Raw genomic sequence first — 18,014 nt, 5'->3', positions numbered from 1 at the left:
ACTGCAGCAGTTTCTGAGTAAACATCTGAGCCTTTAATTTTGTAAAGGACTGGTCTCTGCTTATGGAAGGAGGGATCCCTGGGTCTGCCCTTGTGCAGGGCTTACAAGCAGTCAGGTCACTGCACAAAGTGTGTGCTGAGTTTCAGCCGAGGAAGGGGCAGAAAGTCAAAATGCACATTTAGGAGTAGCGCTCATCAAGGGCTGTGCTCGCTGGAAGGCTCGTAAGGTAGCAGGACTCTTGTTTGTGTCAAAGGAGCTCTTTAAATTCCTCAGTGGTCTTGAAAAAATTCAATTTATATTCTCCATATCTGCAGTTATTCCACAGGCCTGGGAAGAGCTGCAGTGCTGACACCTCTGTGTTGCACTGCAGACAGAATGGGAGATGTATTCTTTTCAGTGAAATCCAGAAAAGCTTTTTTTTTTTTTAATAGGTAAAGGTAGGAAGTGAAATTTATCGGGATAGGGGATCTGTGCCAGATAGTATGTTGGTTTGAGCCTCATGTACGCTATGATTTAGTAAACAGTATTTCTTTTGAGAAGCCTTACTTAATTAAAAATAAACAGTGCAAGTAATCTTTCAAAGTACAGTCTGGCATTTCTTGTCGGTGCAGCAGCAAACAGTTGTGGAATATTTAACTCTACTGAGCAGGAAATCTGATCTGACCTGTGGACAGTGCTGCAAAAGGCTGCACATTTTCTTACAAGGCCAGGAAAGTCCCTGGCACGTATCGGTCTGTGTTCTCTGGCCGCTGTCGATGCAGTTCATGCTCAGAGGTCTCCTCAGCAGCCTGGGAATCCTGGAGGCTGAGGTTTCGGTTTTAAAGCATCTGTTTGTGTTGCTGCAGAGGAAGCCTAAATGTAAAGTGAGCTTGAAACAAAGGGAGTTGTCTGTTGCGTTGTCAATTGTTTGCCCTGTGCATGCTAGCAGGGAGACCAGGATTTTCCATACTGTGTATTCCTAACGTTTCTCTGGAAGCAATATGCTACGTGAACTCTGCAGCATAAATAAGAAGTGAATCTCAGATATTCTGCTCAGCTCCTGTCCACCCCGGTTCTGCTGGGATAAAGACTCCTCTTCTGGCTAATCTGATCAGATAGCGAGGTTACTCTAATGTTTAACCTCATGGAGGATTCAGAATGTAGTTACATCTGACATTTTGCAGATATCTGTGCTATTAGGAAAGCTCAAAAAAGAAACTCCAGCCGCCTGTATTCTGAAGCCCCCAGCAGCATGCCAGAAGGCTTTCCTGAATAGCATTTGATGGTGAGCAGAATAGCCAGCGTGCTCAATATGCTGTGTTGTGATGAGGTTTAGCAGATCCTGGAAATCTACGGCAAAGGAAAATGGCTATTTTTTCATGTTTGTTTCAGCGTGGATTGAAAGAGGCACTGCTGGGTGTTCCTATACCCTCTGTTGTTTGCGGCTGGAATTCAGAATGAAATAAGACATTAAAGGACTGCATCCGCTACGAGAGTGTTGAGATGCTCTAGTGAAGGTGCAAAATTGTTTTGCAGGTTAAAATAATTCTCTCAGGCTGCTGTTTCTTCCAGCCTCGTGGGTCAAAATTGTTTCCTGGAAGTAGTCAAAGCCTCGCAGACAGCAGTGATGCTACCAAGATGGCATCCATCTGTAAAACTCCTTCCTTGTGATGCGCAGCTTGTGAATTTAATGCTGGAGTTTGGGCCAGGCCAGTTTTTAGTCACCCGTTGTATCTTAGAGGCACATTGTGAACCTCCAATTTAATTTAAATTACAAAAGCATTTTACAATTAATTAGAGTTCTCTCCTAGAAGAATGAGAGGGAAGATGAGAGGGAAGGCTTTGAAAGTCTTGAAAGCAGAAAATCAAAAAGATGCACACAGCAGTCACTTTGCACACAGCGTTTCTGAGAAATTCTTAACTTACTGAGACGTGCCTGACGAGATAACTGGAGGCTTCAGTTTTACCTTGCTCTGGCAAAGGGAAACTGGCAAGTTCTCCAGGAGCAGCACGAAGGTTTCTTCCTCACCCCCCACACAGGTCTCTCTTTTGGGCCATTGCTCAGCCATGTGATGAACCAGCTCAGAAGACCAATTTGGGTTAAGAAGTTGTCTTTCTTTCCAGACTTAATTCTAAGTCTTGAGTTTCTCATTTGAGACAGTAGATACTTAGAGGGGTAAAAAAGATGTGACACTTTTTAGAGTGCAGAGCCCAGGCCTCTGGATGGGTAAAACCCAGTTTTGAAAGCCGCTGTCCCAGAATTGAAGAGGTTAGGAGTAAATGAAAGGCTGGATGCTTAGGCAGAGATGCTTCCATCAGAGAAAAAGAAGATTTAGATGTCTGAATTCCAGTGTTTCAGGACTGTAAATCAGGCCCTGCATGACAGGGTGAGGAATTTAACTGACATTAACTGGCCAGAGATTTATGTGTTTATGGAATCAAATGCTTTTCTGGTCTTGGAAAGCAAACTGGATTACAGAATTATACCAAAAGGCAGAGTGAAATTTGTCATGAATCGTTTTGTAAATTCAAGTGCTAGCAAGGAAAGTGATGGTTTATGTAACAGTCTTTTCCCAAATAGCAGTCATCGTGTTACGGCTATGTATTCACAGGGTAACAGCCACCGAAGGAGAGCTCACTGAGGATGTGCACCGCTGGGTGAGCTCTCTGCTGGGTGAGCTCTCCCCATTGTGCACGGTGCCCCCCCCAGGCTGTCAGCCTGCTTATTTAAGGGATTTAGTACTTGCTCCCTCGCACCAAGAGAGGTGGCTGCTTCCATTTATGGCTGGGAAATTCCCAGGGAGAAATGTGCTTTCAGTTTCTTCATCCCTCTGCAATGTGGAATGGGTGAATTCTCTGAAATACCGAGCAGCTCAGCCAAGGGCAATTTCTGCCTTGAGCTTCCTTCTCCTTTTTTGTTCCCCAACCCCCCTTTTGCAAAATAATGCTTGAGTGTTGGGTAACGGACTTCAAGCCTGGTCAGCCTGAGTGATCAGCTTTTATTTTTGGTATGCTGAGGGCAATTGTGGGGGCAACAGAAAAGGCCTTTGCCCCAAAAACCCTTCTAGGTGACTTTCTTCCCTTGAGTGGCAGTGTTAAAGGGGTTTGTGCTGTGCTCAGTTTATTGTTCAGTGCTCTGCCATTGCAGGTAGAATGAGATAAAATGCTAAATGAAGTAAGTGAGGTGTTCGGTGGCTGGGACAGATTGTCAGTGGTGAAAAACTGAAGCCCATTACTCAAAAACCTTACTTTTCAGACCCCGGGTTAAAGATTCAACTTCTGTACAAAGTTCATTAATTTACTCAACTGTGTGATTCAAGACAAGATTCTTCCATTTGATTAAAAGCGATGAAATCAAGCAGGTAATTAGTCTCGTTTGTTCAGCTGCGAATTGGGGTTTAGCATGTTCTGGTAGCTACAGCAACAGCCCTCTACTGATATGCAAACTATTTGAACAATCCAGGAGGAGGAATGATACCTTTGCCACAGTGCCGAGGTGTCAAGCCGGAGAGACAGCAAAAATAAACAGCAGCTAACATCAGTATGTAAATACGGGGTGGTCATGATTTCAGTAGCTTGGTATGTGTTTGAACAGGAGCTCTGCTCATGCAGGAGCGGTTGTGAGGGGATTACTTATGGATGGTTCTGCCTCCGGATGGGACCCGCGCCTCTCCTGCTCATGCACTGACCTTCTTTTGCTGCACACTTGTGAAGTTTCTTTTGAAGAAGAGGACTTTAAGGCGCAGGCTGTGCTAATGATGTCCGAGCCATTCCTAACACATACATTTTATTCGCTTTTGATGCCCTGTATTCTTCTTAGGGCTAATGCTGTGCACATACTTGATCCTGCACTTCTTTTTTTTTTTTTCAGAATTCAGCTCAAATCTTGGGTGCAGTCGTAGTGTTGTCATAAAACAAAGTTTTGTTGTGGCTTGTTTCCTGTAACATGTCAAGTCTTGTGCTCTCTGGAAAGCGGTTGTTGGTACCAAAGCAGTGTTTGTTTGCAGAGAGATAAAAAAGCCCTCTCGCAAGTCTGCATGCGTGTGTTTTTACAGGGTTACAAAGGATCATTCTCCACTTGCCTTTTTCTTCTGGCACAATAGGGCAGCGAGGAAGGCAGAGCGAGAGCCTGGGCTTTGCTGCGTGGTGCCGGTCAGCACCTGTTAGAAGCTCGTGTTGGTTAAATGGTTTCTGAAGGAACAAAGGCACTGCACCCTGTTACCAAAGCCTCAGCCTATTTATTGATCCTCCTAGACCTGAAATGCCTACCTGGCATCTCACTGCCCTACTGATGCAGCAGGTAGCACGATGTTTGTGGTGTTATTCTCCCATCAGAAGAGTCTGTAGTTTCCGTCCTGGTTCCTCCATACTACAGGAGGTCAAAAGACAAGCGAATAACAAGAGAAGGTTCTGCCCTTTAACTTGTGCCTCTTGTGCTCCCTCCAAGACCTGATGGAGAGCAGGGGAGGACTCAGAGCTTGGCTGTTTCCAAGCCTCTTAAGGAGCAAGCCAGCGAATTACGTCTGTGTTGGAAGAGCTGGGATTACACACGAATTCAGATATGTTCATTCTGTGTATCGTAACTTCTAGGCCTTTGGCTTCAGAGATAGTGAGTAAAATTTGCTGTTTTTAGCAAAACTGTTGCTTGACATCAATCTTCTGGGCAGAAGGGATGCTTCTCCACTGTCAGCACGGAGCTGAGAGGCTGCAGTCAGAGGAGGCCTTCAGGTTCAGCTGTGCTAAACGCAAAGCAGCGAGCAGTGCTTTGAACTTGGAAGCAGCTTGTTACTGCAACATCGATACTGGTATCTGTTAGATATAGTTCAATATTTTATTACTTCGTGATCTGTGCTAAAATTTGCTCTCACCGGTGTCTGTTGGCGGAAGGGGTTTGAGTAAACAGAAACCACTTCTCCGTGAATGTTTCTCCTGCAGGCGACGTGCTGTTGAATAGTCCTTAAAACTCAAGGGGTAATTTTTCTGAAGGTAAGGCATGAATCCATGCTTGTGTATCTCAGGTTGGTCCTACCCCCTGAGCACAGCCACGTGCTCAGCACTAAGCAGGCCGTGATCCTGAGTGCCTTATCTGCAGGCAGCGCTTGTGTGTGAAAGGGGAGGGGGGCAGTGGGCTAGTCACAAGGGAGTTAATTTTTTGCTAATATCCAGCAGCCAGGAGCTGCACGCAGGGTTATCGGGTTGAAATCATCTCTTGGTCACTTTTATACTTGCTGTGAGCATAAGCGTGTCAGTATAAGTTGATGAGGATCTGCAGGCAATGGGGAATAAACAGTGCCTGCAGAAATGTTGGTGTTTTTGAGTGCTTGAAAGGTTAAATCTGAAGGCAGGACTGGTGGCCTTGAGTGGTGCTGCCTCCAGAGGAGCAGAGGCTTAGGGGCAGTGGTGCCCTGAAGCCTGTGTCTTGCTGTTTCTCATCTGCCTTGTCTGCAGCGGCTGAAATGAATTTCACTACCCCAAAAACACTCGGAAGAGCTTTCGAGGTGGGAGTTCATGCAGTGGGTTTGTTTGTTATTGCTCATAGGGTTTTTAGTTACACAGGGAGAGGACATTCAACTCCGTGCATAACCTCAGCCTTTCAGAAACACCCCACCTCTGCAATTTAATTTAAATCCCTTGTTCTTCCTTTGGTCAGCCAGCAAGGTTTCAGAAAGGGAAGCTGACCTTGTTTTCATTGATCGGTCTGCAGCTTGACCCGGACGTGGGTCTGCCTTGTCGGGTTTTTGTCCTGTGCTCTCAGTCTGCTGGTGCCGGGTGGGGAGAGCACAGAACATGCATCAGAACGGGAGGCGACAGGCTTTGAGGAGTTGGTTGCATTTCTCTGATTCAACAGAAGTCATCTTTACTTGTATGTTTGGGCAAGAAAGCTAGGTGTTTCCATCCCAGATATTTGAAGATATCTGGAAAAACACATGGCTTGAAACTCTGAGCCAGTCTCATGAAGTGGGAAGTAATTATTCTATTAGCAGTAGCAATACTGGTAGCCTCAGAGGAGTTTCTGCCAAGAGTTAATGATATTAGTTATTTATCTCTCTATGCTGGGGACGGAAAGGAGCTCTTTTAAGTTCTTCAGACATCTGTTTTAGCTTTTGTGGGCACAACCTTTAAGTGTGAATTACTCTTTGCTTTTGGTAAGCTGTTGTTGCAATAATAAAAACAGAGTTTGGAAAAACAAATACATTGCTGGTGGAAACTTTGTGTGGGCCCACCAGCTTTAAGGAATATGGTTACAAAATACATTTGCAAGGCTCCAGTGATGCTCTGGATTAAGCGGGAGCTCTCTGAGTAGATGACAGAGCCTTTCTGGTTCTTTTGACATGTTCTGCTTTCTATCAGATAAAGCAATAAATGTTTTCTTTCTGTTCGTGTTCACAGGCACTCGCAGCCAATGCTGGGACAGGGTTTGCGGTGGCAGAGCCTCAAATTGCCATGTTCTGTGGGAAGCTAAATATGCATGTGAATATCCAGACTGGGAAATGGGAACCTGACACTTCTGGGACCAAGAGCTGCTTTGGAAGTAAGGAAGAGATTCTGCAGTACTGCCAGGAGGTGAGGATTGCTGTGTGATCCTGCGTATTCACTGCTGCTGAGGAGTTGGGTTTGAATTTAGCCAGTCAATAGCAAAGCAACCCTTCAGGAGAGTATCTTGTGTTCGACTAGCAGTTTTCCCTGGACTGTCCTGCTGTGTTACTGCCCAGTAAGGGCAGGAGGGACGCTGCAGTGGGATTTAGGAGCTACATCTGATGTAGATCAGCTTAGGCTGCCACAGGAGGTCCTTGGTCTATAAGTCAGAGAGGTACCTCTGAGCTAGTTAGAGCAGCATCTGCTCCGTATCTGCAAAAAGGGAACCCGATGCCTTTTTGAATCGGAATGTGGTTGTGTTGTTATTGGTGGTGTGTTCAGAACAGCCAGAATATTAGAAAAATATTTTCATCAAAATGTTGGCAGTGTTTTTAGGTTCTTCATGCTTTATTGTAAAGGCCTTAATCTCCTTTCAGTGTGCTCCAGATACTGCAGCATATTGGTTTTGAGTAAGTGACTTTAATTATTCCTTGGAGGTAACAGGCATGTAAAATACCACAAGGAATGTTATTTTTTAATGGGAAGGTGATAGAACACACCATGTCTGGACTGGAAAACTTTCAAAACTGTTTTACAAGGCTGATGATCACATAGCGGAAGCCTAAATATAAATCAGTGTCCAGACTTGAGAACTTGAGCAGATCGTAGGGATCATATTAATAAATTATAAATGGAGCAGGCACAAGGAAACCTGAGGAGTTAGGTGCATATTAGCTTGACACATGCTGAGACAGTCTGAAGATGTTATTAATCCTATTGGTGATTGCCCTCTTCCGGAGGGTATTGCGCCAGCCAGAAGGGAACAGGTGAGGATATTCCTCCTCCTCCACTGCTGTCAGAGCCAAACACCTCAGTGCTCAGCTCCTGCCCCTAACCAGGCTTCCTCCTGCCGCCTGTGAAGGAGTGGTGACATGTTCTGTTGATGCTCTATGTGACAAACAGCTGGGGGCTTTTTTATGTCTTTAGCTGTTGTAAGCTTGAACCAGAAGAGAATGTGGATCTGTGTGCACATTTGAACGTATTCTTGTTTAAAGATTCAGTCTTGCTACTTCTGGTTAGGAGCCACTTTGCACATTTTTTGTGCTTTCTGGAAATAAGTCTGTGTGGGTCTTCTTAAACAGATGTATCCAGACCTTCAGATTACGAACGTCGTGGAAGCCAATCAGCCTGTCAGCATCGACAGCTGGTGCAAGAGGGGGAAGAAGCAGTGCAAGGACCACACTCACATTGTTGTGCCCTACAAGTGCCTGGGTGAGTACATGATGTGCTTTTCGTGTGTTCCTGTGGGGGAGTAAAGGATTGCCTCCTGGCTTCTTAGGGAACAACTGAGTTCACAGAGCTGCTCTCGTATCAGGTTGCCATTTCCACATCCAACTTCCAGTCAAATGTTTTTATTTCCACAAGATGGAACTCTGCCTTTCTCCAACAGATCGACAGCTTGATAGCAGCTGTGCTGGAATAATGGTGCCTGGCGTGAAAAAGAAATCCCCATTCTCTCTGCAACTGCCATAAAAACCTGAAGGCTATTGTATTTGAGTATCACAAAGACATTGGGATTTAATACTCTGATCCTATTTTTGTGGAGCTTTAATATTTTGTTGCCTTGGAGACTTAAATGCTCATAGTGTTCAGGCTTCCTGCTTCGGTCTTGGCAAGAGATCTCTATTCTATTCCAACGACTATATTTAAACTTAGCTGCTTCAAAGAGGCCCTGCTTCTTGCAGCTATATCCCATGTCCCTACTTTGAACTGTGAAAGAATATTAGATAAATGGTGATGGATTTCACTGTACTTTCCAGAGTCTGTCCGCCCACTCGAATCAGGCGGCAACATGTTCAGTGTGTTTACCTGGCAGCTTTTGACCTGCAGCTTGGGACTGACACTGCTGTGCTGCATGTGTCCTTAGCAGTAATCTTCGTCTCAGCTGGCTGAATCTCTTTTTAGTTACCCACTGGAAAAGGCTTTGTATATCAGTTTGCAAGAAGTCTTGTGCAATCTTGGAGAGTCCGATGGCTGAGAACAGTCAGTGGGAACCGGTTTCCATAATTTGCAGAGGTATTTCAGGGTAGCATATGGTTTGTCCTAAAAGAGCACAACCAAATCTGCCTAACTGTGCAGGTACTCTTCTCCTGTATGTAATACCTTCCACTAGATGATCACAAAGCACTTCACAAAAATTTTGTATGGTTACATCCTGGGAGAAAGATGCTTCTCTTTATAGATGTGGGAATTCAGGTTTGAGAAGCAGCTGAACCCTGCTGATTATACTGAGTACTGCTAATGGAAATAAGGATGAAAGCAAGATCTCTGGATTTATAAGGAGTCATCTCTTTTAAAAATAATCCTCCCCCAAGCCTATTCTTCAGCTGAAAATTAAGCTGATTTTAGTGACACTGCCCTAAAATGTGATAAGTATAAAACTGTTAAAGGTTTTCATTAGTGTTTTTCACAGTGCTCTTGACTTGTAAGGCCCAGCCTGTAAGGCAGCGTTGTTTTTTAAGGTCTGAGTTGCAAGTCAGTCCATAAAATGCATTTTCATTGCCTTTATCATACTGCACATTGCTTGTTGTAAATGTATGATGTGTGCTTCTGGGGTACACATGCTTTTTTTTTTTATTATTGTTATAGTCCAACAATATTTTTTCCTGTTTCTGCTGGTGTCTTCCTTGCTACAATAACACAGACTATCCTGAGGTAGGATCTTGCTGTCCTGCCATGTTTAACCTTCTCCTGCCTCTCCCCCACCAGTGAAAGCTCTTTTGTATTTCAAAGGTGGAGGGGGGAGAGGAGAACCCATTAGCACTCTCACTGAACTGTAAAATAAAGGTAACAATAGGATGATGGGAGTAGGGCTGAGCTTGGTGAGGTGTGAAAAGACAAACTGCTGACAGTTCTGGCTAAGCTGCTAGGTGGCATGGAAACACCTCTTCTGGCTACTCTGGTTTTAAAAGCAAGAGGATTATTTTTTTTATTAGCCGTGGTCATGAATGGGGAAGGTGCGTGGTGTAATAGTTTTCCAATTATAAGCCGAATTGAGAAAACCTTCCGTGTCTCTCACGCCAGGATTCAATGCAGCTAGAAACAGCTGTTTCTGTGGCTCTTGTTTATTACTGATTACCGTTTCTAATCAGTTTGAATCTTCTGCCTTCAGACCCCAGAACCACAGACTCTTGATTTTAAAGTTTTGTCTTTTTTTTTTTTTTCTTGTAATCGGAAACTTTCCACCAACCTCTTGTGAGAGGGAATGAGGAGAGATTATTAACTCAAAATTGTATCTGGCTTGCTTTCAGAGAAGAAAATAGGGGAAAATAGCATTTCTCTATTATGTCTATTTTTAAATTAAACCAATTTAAAAGGGGTGATGAATGCTAGCTGATTTCATTATTTTATGATTGTCACAAGATAATCTGTCCCCAAACTCTATTTTGACTTGTGTGTGTAGAGCACAGAAGCGTTCATGAGCCTTTGGTATCTTCACTAATGGGCTGCATTAAAATGGGTCACGCAGTATATTAAATTTCTTCTGAAAAGATTATGTTGAAGGCTGGTTGGACAAAAAATTCTGCTCTCTGGAGACTTCAGGAGAAAAAGACATTTACCTAAAGAATTTTTCTCCAATTTAATAAAGAGTTCCTAAAGCTGCCAGTCAGGTGTGCCAGGTATGTTGCTGTGAAACACTTGGACTGAAGACCTTCTCTTAGTCTTTTTAGGGTATATAAGTATTTCCTTATTTTAAAATTACTGGAAGCGGCATTCAAATCTGCAAAGAAAAATCTCAACTCTGAGAAAATTGAATATTCTGCATTCCAGTGACAAGGTTTATTAGGACTGGAGAGAGAACAGAAAGTAATGCTTATGTAGTTCTGATACAGATTTGACATGTGCTGGTACTAAACCGAGTTGTGGTGGATATTTAAGTTAAATAGCTGTGAAGTCCAACTGATACAAAAGCTGTACAGCAGGCTGAATATCTTTGTTTCCCTCCTTCCTCAAAAGCAAAAGTCTGGTTTTAAGATTGTGCCAAGACTTGATCGTGTTGGTGAGGTTGTGGCTATCTAGATGTTGGAATGCAGTGTATTTGCTGAGTCTTGGTTTTACACCATGTTTTTTTGGTCTGTATGGTTTTTATTTTCCAGTCCTCTGTGTTTTGGTTAGGACTGTCCGAGTTGGGGAATGTGCTGCAGTTGATCCTGAACTAAGCCATCTGGAAACTGTTGAAAAACAAAACAAACAAGACTAACTCAGATACCCAGATACTGAAAACATAGATAACGCTTGTGGCACATAAAAATTTCCAGGCGGTTACAACAACAGGCAGCATGAGCTGGCTTTGGTTTGATACAGCTCATTTAGAAATTGGTGATTAAGTGGTTTGAAAACTTCCGTATGCAGATGCGATGTTTTCAAAGATTTGCATGAAATTGCTTCAGTCAATCCTGCCTGTTCCTTGAACAATTCACTGACTTGCATCGTAAACTTTGCTTTCAGTTCAGCCTTAGGCTTTGCATAATGTGTCAGCCATTGGCCCCTTCTCTTGTTTTCATTTTGGAAGCTCTGAGGCTCTGATTTTCCACTAAATTAGCATAGATAGCTGCTGTGTCCGGAAAGAATATGCCTTAGGCAGACCTTAAAGGCACTAACAGCAGTGGACTTTGGGCACCTCTGATACTGGCTTTGTCTTCTGTTTGAAGCTGGATGTTTGTGATGGGACAAATGGACTCTTGTTCACTGTCCTGGGGGCATTTCTTGTTTTTCAGTGGGCGAGTTTGTAAGCGATGTCCTGCTGGTCCCGGAGAAGTGCCGATTCTTCCACAAGGAGCGGATGGATGTGTGTGAAAGTCATCAGCACTGGCACACAGTAGCAAAAGAGGTAACTGAGCTGCTTTGGCAAGAATATTTGCTCTGGATCTGTCTACTCAGATGCTTGGAGTACTGGAGCATAACAATGTTTATCTCTGGGGTCTCATATTCCCATGTTGTAGTCTATGGACTGAGGCGGAGATAAATGAAAAAATGTTTAAAGGAACTCAGCTTAAAAAAAGTGTGTAGCTAGCTGAGTTATTTTTCACTCCTGAAAAGCTGTCCTAAGTAGCTTGCTGAAGATCATATTTAGGATGGAGCTAGGAATTGAAATCAGGTCCCTGGAATATATCACTAACCAGTGGCTCATCCTTTTCCCCAGGGTGGAGGGCCTCTGTGGTCGTAGGATGTTTTGTAATTGTCTTGCACATTTTGCATTAATGTTGGTGGTGCTACTGCTGGGGATTTGGTTTAGAGTGCAATGTGAGTTATGTTGTGATGATTAGTAGAGGTTTTACATAAGAGATGGATTATCTTCTCAGAATAAATCTAGCCCTTGGGTTTTTTTTTGATGTTTGTGTTTGTTTGTTTTATCTGACTAGTGAAAATGTTGCAAATTCTCTGCACACCTATTTCAGCTGGGAGTAATAAAAACAAGATTGTGACTAAATGCACATGTTTTCTGTTTTGTAGAAAGAGCAACACAATGTTTAATTGTGACAGTGCTAGTAAATAGGCGTTACAGATGCAACGATTATGCTTGTATTTCTGTAACTTACTGGGAGCAAAAGCCTGTCATAATAAAGCTGTGTTAGGGGAATTGCTTTTTAATTGAGGACGAACTTGCTTACGTTCAGAAAATTTTAAAATCATTTGCTTTCAACATAATTGGAGAACTTTTCCAGAAATATTTGGCTCATTTTATATCTGTGCTATAACAAGACAAAACACAAAAGAGTTCTGATGTGCATAACAAAGCCTTTCTTACTCCATTCCTTTCTGGGGGGTACCACAAAACAATATATTTCCGTAGTTCAAGAGAAGTATATAGACATAATGTCTAATCACAGTTTGCATTAGGCTTTTTCTTGAATTATCTGATTGATTTTCATCTACAGCGTGTTAAAATAATCCTGACACAAAGTGCATTTGAGCAATTACTCACTTACTGCAATGTAAAGTTTAATAGATAAAGTTTAATGAAATGGCCAGCCCAGAAAAGCAAACAGCAGTTCTCTTCTTTCCAAGTGCTCTCTCCCTCGAGTTGGCACAAAACGCCTCGTTATTTTTCCAGAACTCAGGCTGACAAGCCAGCAGTTGGTAGGGTCGGGCTGTTAGGGTTGGTGCATGAACACCAGGAAGCACTGCAAGGCTCTGAACCTGACTTTTCTGGGGATTTTTTTTATGCCTCAAGTCTCAAATCCATTTGTCTTTAGTGTTCAGACTTAGGTCTTGTGTTGCTACTACGTTTTTTCTGTGAAATGTAGACTATTGGTAGCATCCTTGGGATCTCTTGTAGGCAAATCTTGGCTGTTCCCAAAGTAAGAGCCTAACGCTGAAGTGATGCATGTGGGCTCCTCTTTCAGGCGTGCCTGACAGAAGGGATGATCCTGCACAGTTATGGCATGCTGCTGCCCTGTGGAGTAGACCAGTTCCACGGAACAGAATATGTATGCTGTCCTCAGACAAAAGTTGTGGATGAGGCTCTGTCCAAAGAGGAGGAGGATGAAGATGAGGATGAAGACTATGATGTTTATAAAAGGTGAGGTTCTGATTGCTGGCGTGGATGTTAGCAGCTCTATGGGAAGTTGCTGTCACCAGTTCCATGCAGTGACTCCGTGGTGGTGAGGACTGAGAGAATTTCTGTGCTTTTGAATTTCCCAGAGGAGCATCCTGAACATGAAAAAACCTTGTAGAAGGTTGACTTTGTAATGCTCCTTTTACTGGAGCTAAACAGCCCCCTCCTTCCATCCTTAGCCAGTCAAAAGGACTGATTGCTACAATAGGTTTGTAATCCCAAGCATTTTAGGCTTTCACTTACTGAAAAGGAACTGTTAAAAAACATATTAGGAATCCCCACTAAGCCAGAGGCACGGAGTAGCTCTCTAGCCTGTAAGAGCAGGCATGTCTGTAACAGGAGAAGTCCCATTGCTGCAGCTGATGGGCTGATCAACAATTGGTACATTTATTTTCCCATCTCTTGTGTTTCTAAAGCAGATGAAAAGAGAATCATTATTCTGTTACATCAAAGCTTGGCTACAAAGTGGTTAGCATTAGCTTAACTCCCCTAACTTAACTGTATCCCTTCAGTGAGTTCCCTACAGAGGCAGGTGTAGAAGATTTCACAGGAACAGCTGTGGAGGAAGATGAAGATGAAGAAGATGAAGGGGAGGAAGAAGAGGACGTGGTGGAGGATCGTGATTACTATTATGATAGCTACAAAGTAGATGACTACACTGAAGAGACCACTACAGAGCCTAGCAGTGACAAGGCTGTTTCTGAAAAAGAAGTTAGCAGCGATATGAAATGTAAGTCACATTCTAGCCTACAGGCCGCTCAGTTCCTTGTATTCTTGTTTGCTGTCAGTTGGCGATAGGTTTCTGATGAAGTCAATAAATGCCACTTGGAAGTTTTATTTGCCAGATAAGTTAGCAAACAGAGGAAAGCTGATGATGCTTATGTTTCAAGTGTTGAAATTAACTCTCTAGAGCATGGGCCATATGTTTCTAGATAAACAGCAGTTCTGCTGGCAGAAAGCCCAGTGTTTGGCACATTGAACAGGCACCTCCATGAAGGTGCAGTGTTGAGTCAGAAAATAATATCTGCATCTGCTAATTTTGGAAAATCTTAAGGAGGCATTTGGGGTACAGTACGAATCCCTAATTTTGGGTGATTGCCTTGAATTTGGTGTTTTATACCCAGATTACAAAAAGGAAGCTTAAAGTGTGGGGGCATATTTTGCAGAAATGGCGTTAAAGGTGCCCTCTGGCCATTTGAGGTTGAGGAATATACTTGGTGCTCCCCTTCTAGTCTCCATGTTAAACAATAATAGCCTTTGCATAAACCCTTCTCCTTCTTGAAAGAAAGAAAATTAGCACAATTGCCTCACTTTTATTATATAAGCATTTCCAGTAGCTTTTGTTAAGCAGTATGTGCCATTGCAGAGGGCATCTGCTGATTGTGTGGTGTTTCAGTGTTACACTGCCCTATCCTTTGCGTGTAGAAGTATCTGCAGAGGAAGGAGGATGGGGAGAGGGAATGAAATTCAATTAGCTACAGATCAGTGAATTGTTGCCAGCAGTTCTTGCATCTTGCTGGTAAATCGCCAGCATGCTGCAGATAATTTCACTTGCTGAAACACAGCTTAGATCATATATGTACAGGACTGTTACAAATCTGCAGATGTCGAAACAGACTTGGAACCATTTGAATGGGGTGTCTGTTTCGGGGGTACGCAGTCTGTTTTCTCAAAGTGCTGTGAACATTTGCTAACTTACACAGTGTATCTGTTCTCTTGCCTCAAAATAACCCAGCGGCTCGTATTGCCTGCTTATTGTAAAGCAGCCCACATGCCATGGCTACCTGGAGTTTCAGTATTTACTGTGTAGATGTTTCAAAACTTGAAAACCTAACAGCTCTGATTGTCATGGCGATCGTGTTCCTTGTGCTTAGCCTGCCTTCTCACTTGCTTTTATACCTCACCTGTAAGATGTGAAGCATCAATCCAGGCAGAGTGCAGTGGAACAGGACATCACTGAATGCTTTAAGCAGCCCTAATGGGTTTTCTTTCCATCATGCTGGTTTTATACAGTGGAGGCTCTACCATTGGGACACTCAAGACATAACTCCAGCATCAGCAAAAGAGATCCTTGCTGTTTCTGCCACTAGCTAATGTGAAATCACTCTTGCAGATGAAAGCTCCATGTTGAGACAACGGCTGCTGCACGTTTGCCTCAAAGCAGGATGTGCAGGCCCTTCCCTGAGTAGTGCTGGCAACCTTTGTGATGGACACTAGTAAAACCTCACAAATCCCCCCAAAACGGACACAAGCCCTTTGAAGGGCTGATGAGGTAGTGATGCTGAGGCTGGCACAGGTGCCCAGAGGAAGGTGTGAACTAGAGCCACCACTGCTTTGTAAGTCGCTTGGCGAGGCCTGTGCTCCTCACTAGCTCATGTTCTAACCCGTCTCCACACAGCTGTCTGCTCCCAGGAGGCGATGACAGGGCCCTGCCGGGCTGTGATGCCTCGTTGGTACTTCGACCCTAACAAGAGAAAGTGCATTCGCTTTATATATGGAGGCTGCGGAGGCAACAGGAACAATTTTGAGTCAGAGGAGTATTGTATGGCTGTGTGTAAAAAGATGAGTAAGTCCTGCCTCCCACTGGCCCTTTTGCAGCTAGCCACTGTCTGTCTGGCGTTTGGTGTCTCCTCCTCCTTGCCTGGGTCAAGAGAGGATACGTGTGTAGCCCATCCTTTTGGTTCTGGTGTCTGTCCTTTTGCAGCAGTCTCCTCTTGTCTCTGCTTCTCGAGGTCTTTAGGTTTGACTTTCCTGGGGAAGGTGGCTCTGGATGTATTCTTTCTGTGCTCACGGTTGGTTTGCAGCTCTTACCGAGGGCTTAGTTATCTTCTGGATTTATCGCAGGGACCGGGGGCTGTCTCTACCCTCTTGTTATGAAAACATGTAGCTTGCCTCTTTGTGTAACTGGCTTTTTTTTTTTCCCCCCAAGTATGTGGAAGAAAGCACTTGCTTTCCCCAGTTATATTACTGTGCATGTGTTTGACTAGTCAGTCCTGAAAAGCAAGCTGCTACTCGCCATTCTCCTGGTAGTAGGCGTTCTCTTGCTATTATATTTTGGGCAAACATCAGTGAAGTAGTATAGAATTCAGATTCCCACTTTCAGCTCAGTTTGAAATATGAATCGTGACTCAATCCCTGCATTTTTGAGAGCTTGAGGTTTTTGGCACCAATTTCAACTGGCTTTTATGTCAGATGATAAAACTACCAAAAACATTTTAACCTCCTTATTAATCTTATTGTTGAACTCCAGCACTTCCACTTCAGCTACCATTAAAGCCTTTTGAAAGGCTTTTTGTGTTATCTGGGGCTTGGCAGTCTGACTATACAGCCATAATCCTGTTTACAAAATGGGCTTCATGCAAGTGCTTTAGATTGGGCTGATCTAACTGAAGTGATGAAATAAAAGATGCGGATGTCAGGAGCTTTTTGTACAAAAGTTTGTCCTGTTACAGAGGGATTTGGGGCTGGAAAGAGTTCTCTGTGTCAAAGCCTGGTTCAGAACTGCCATGAGTAGGCCCAGAGTACAGTGCTGGTCTGTCATTGTTCTTGCGCACAACAATAATGCCTATGTTGTATGTCGCCAGTATTTCATGCGGTAATTCTTTCCCCTTTTCCACTCCTCCTTCCCTAGTTAGGACAGAGGATTGTGGGTTCCAGGGCTAAACTCTTAGCCTTCATTCATGCTAAAGCATAAAGAATTTTTTTTCTCTGAAACATTCTGCCTTTCAGTGATGTCGCAGATTTTATCTATCCAAATTAATAAAATGTTTGAAGGGTTGCCTTAATTTTCCCTTTCTGTTAAAGGGCAGTAACAGAGTGCATCCTGTTTGCCACAGATCCTTTGAGAAAGAGCTCTGCGGTGTGTAGTGTAGCACAGAACCTTGGTTCAGCTTTTCTCGAACGGCAGCGTGTGGAGCACAGACCTCCTGTTGTGGATTTCGCAGGCGCTTGTAACTGTCAGTTCTAAAATTTTATTTCTCCCCTTGTTGGATTTGAATGTCTTAAAGATACAAGCCGTCCAGATTATTGGACAAGTCAATTTGTCTCACTGAGCCTCCTCCTGTTGCTGTCTTGTCTAATATCATTGCCTGTTAGTTCTGTATGGTGCATCTGGTAGAGAAGGTAGGTTTGAAGTGTAAAATATTGGGTAGTGTTTTGTGCAGATTTATTGTCAAGCTCCCTAATCACATTAATGATGTCTGGAGCCAGCTTGTCAGTGAACAGCTAATGCACAAAATGTCATTTAAACTATCCAAAGCCAATGTGAAAGGGAAGAGGAAAAAAAATAAAAGTTCTTTATTCTGCAATCCGAGTCATTCTGTTGCTGGAGCTGAATAATGCTCGTCTCAGAACTAATGAGAAGACTGAACAGGTGCTGGTTGCCGCAGTGCATTACTGTGTTTGGGATGATGTAACTAACTGGTGTTGTGCAGTAAATTGGCAGCTTAGAGATACAAAAATGGACTCTTGGTAGGTGGTGGTTCAGTAAGCTCAGCCTGCCAGATTGTTAATGCTGCAGGCATGGAGATTCCTCTCCCTACCTGTCTCTCACAATCCAGGACCACAGATTTCTGAGCCCCCACTTACCCGTACCCTCTCTTTGCAGTGCCAACTGATGATGTGGATGTGTACTTTGAAACCCCCGCTGATGACAACGAACATGCTCGCTTCCAGAAGGCAAAGGAGCAGCTGGAGGTCAGACACCACAACCGCATGGACAGGGTGAGTATCCAGCTTTAGCCTTTTTTTTTTTTTTTTCTCTGCCCTGCATAGTTGCTGCCCATGTTCTTACGGACAAATTGGTGGCAAAATGTCTTTTCTTTCCAGTCACCAACTTCTC

The 18,014-nt window shown here is 43.6% G+C and overlaps 1 protein-coding gene across 7 annotated transcripts in view; it reads left to right on the top strand.

Annotated features, from left to right (window-relative positions):
* APLP2 (amyloid beta precursor like protein 2) overlaps positions 1 to 18,014 on the top strand; it is a 47,812-nt gene that overhangs the window by 17,021 nt on the left and 12,777 nt on the right. For 4 of the 7 annotated variants that reach the window (XM_027444200.3, XM_038167541.2, XM_072027620.1 and 1 more), the window contains 7 exons: positions 6,370 to 6,543; positions 7,698 to 7,827; positions 11,334 to 11,446; positions 12,963 to 13,138; positions 13,687 to 13,904; positions 15,573 to 15,740; positions 17,781 to 17,896. In XM_027444200.3, the coding sequence (XP_027300001.1) occupies positions 6,370 to 6,543; positions 7,698 to 7,827; positions 11,334 to 11,446; positions 12,963 to 13,138; positions 13,687 to 13,904; positions 15,573 to 15,740; positions 17,781 to 17,896 (1,095 nt within the window). Of the gene's footprint in view, positions 1 to 6,369; positions 6,544 to 7,697; positions 7,828 to 11,333; positions 11,447 to 12,962; positions 13,139 to 13,686; positions 13,905 to 15,572; positions 15,741 to 17,780; positions 17,897 to 18,014 lie in introns of those variants that run through there. The other 3 variants (XM_072027623.1, XM_072027622.1, XM_072027621.1) reach the window with 1 other exon arrangement.

Source organism: Anas platyrhynchos, chromosome 25, assembly GCF_047663525.1.
Source record: "Anas platyrhynchos isolate ZD024472 breed Pekin duck chromosome 25, IASCAAS_PekinDuck_T2T, whole genome shotgun sequence".
Classification (NCBI taxonomy): domain Eukaryota; kingdom Metazoa; phylum Chordata; class Aves; order Anseriformes; family Anatidae; genus Anas; species Anas platyrhynchos.
Note: the sequence above shows the minus strand (reverse complement) of the source record. Positions and strands in the feature narration are given on the sequence as shown.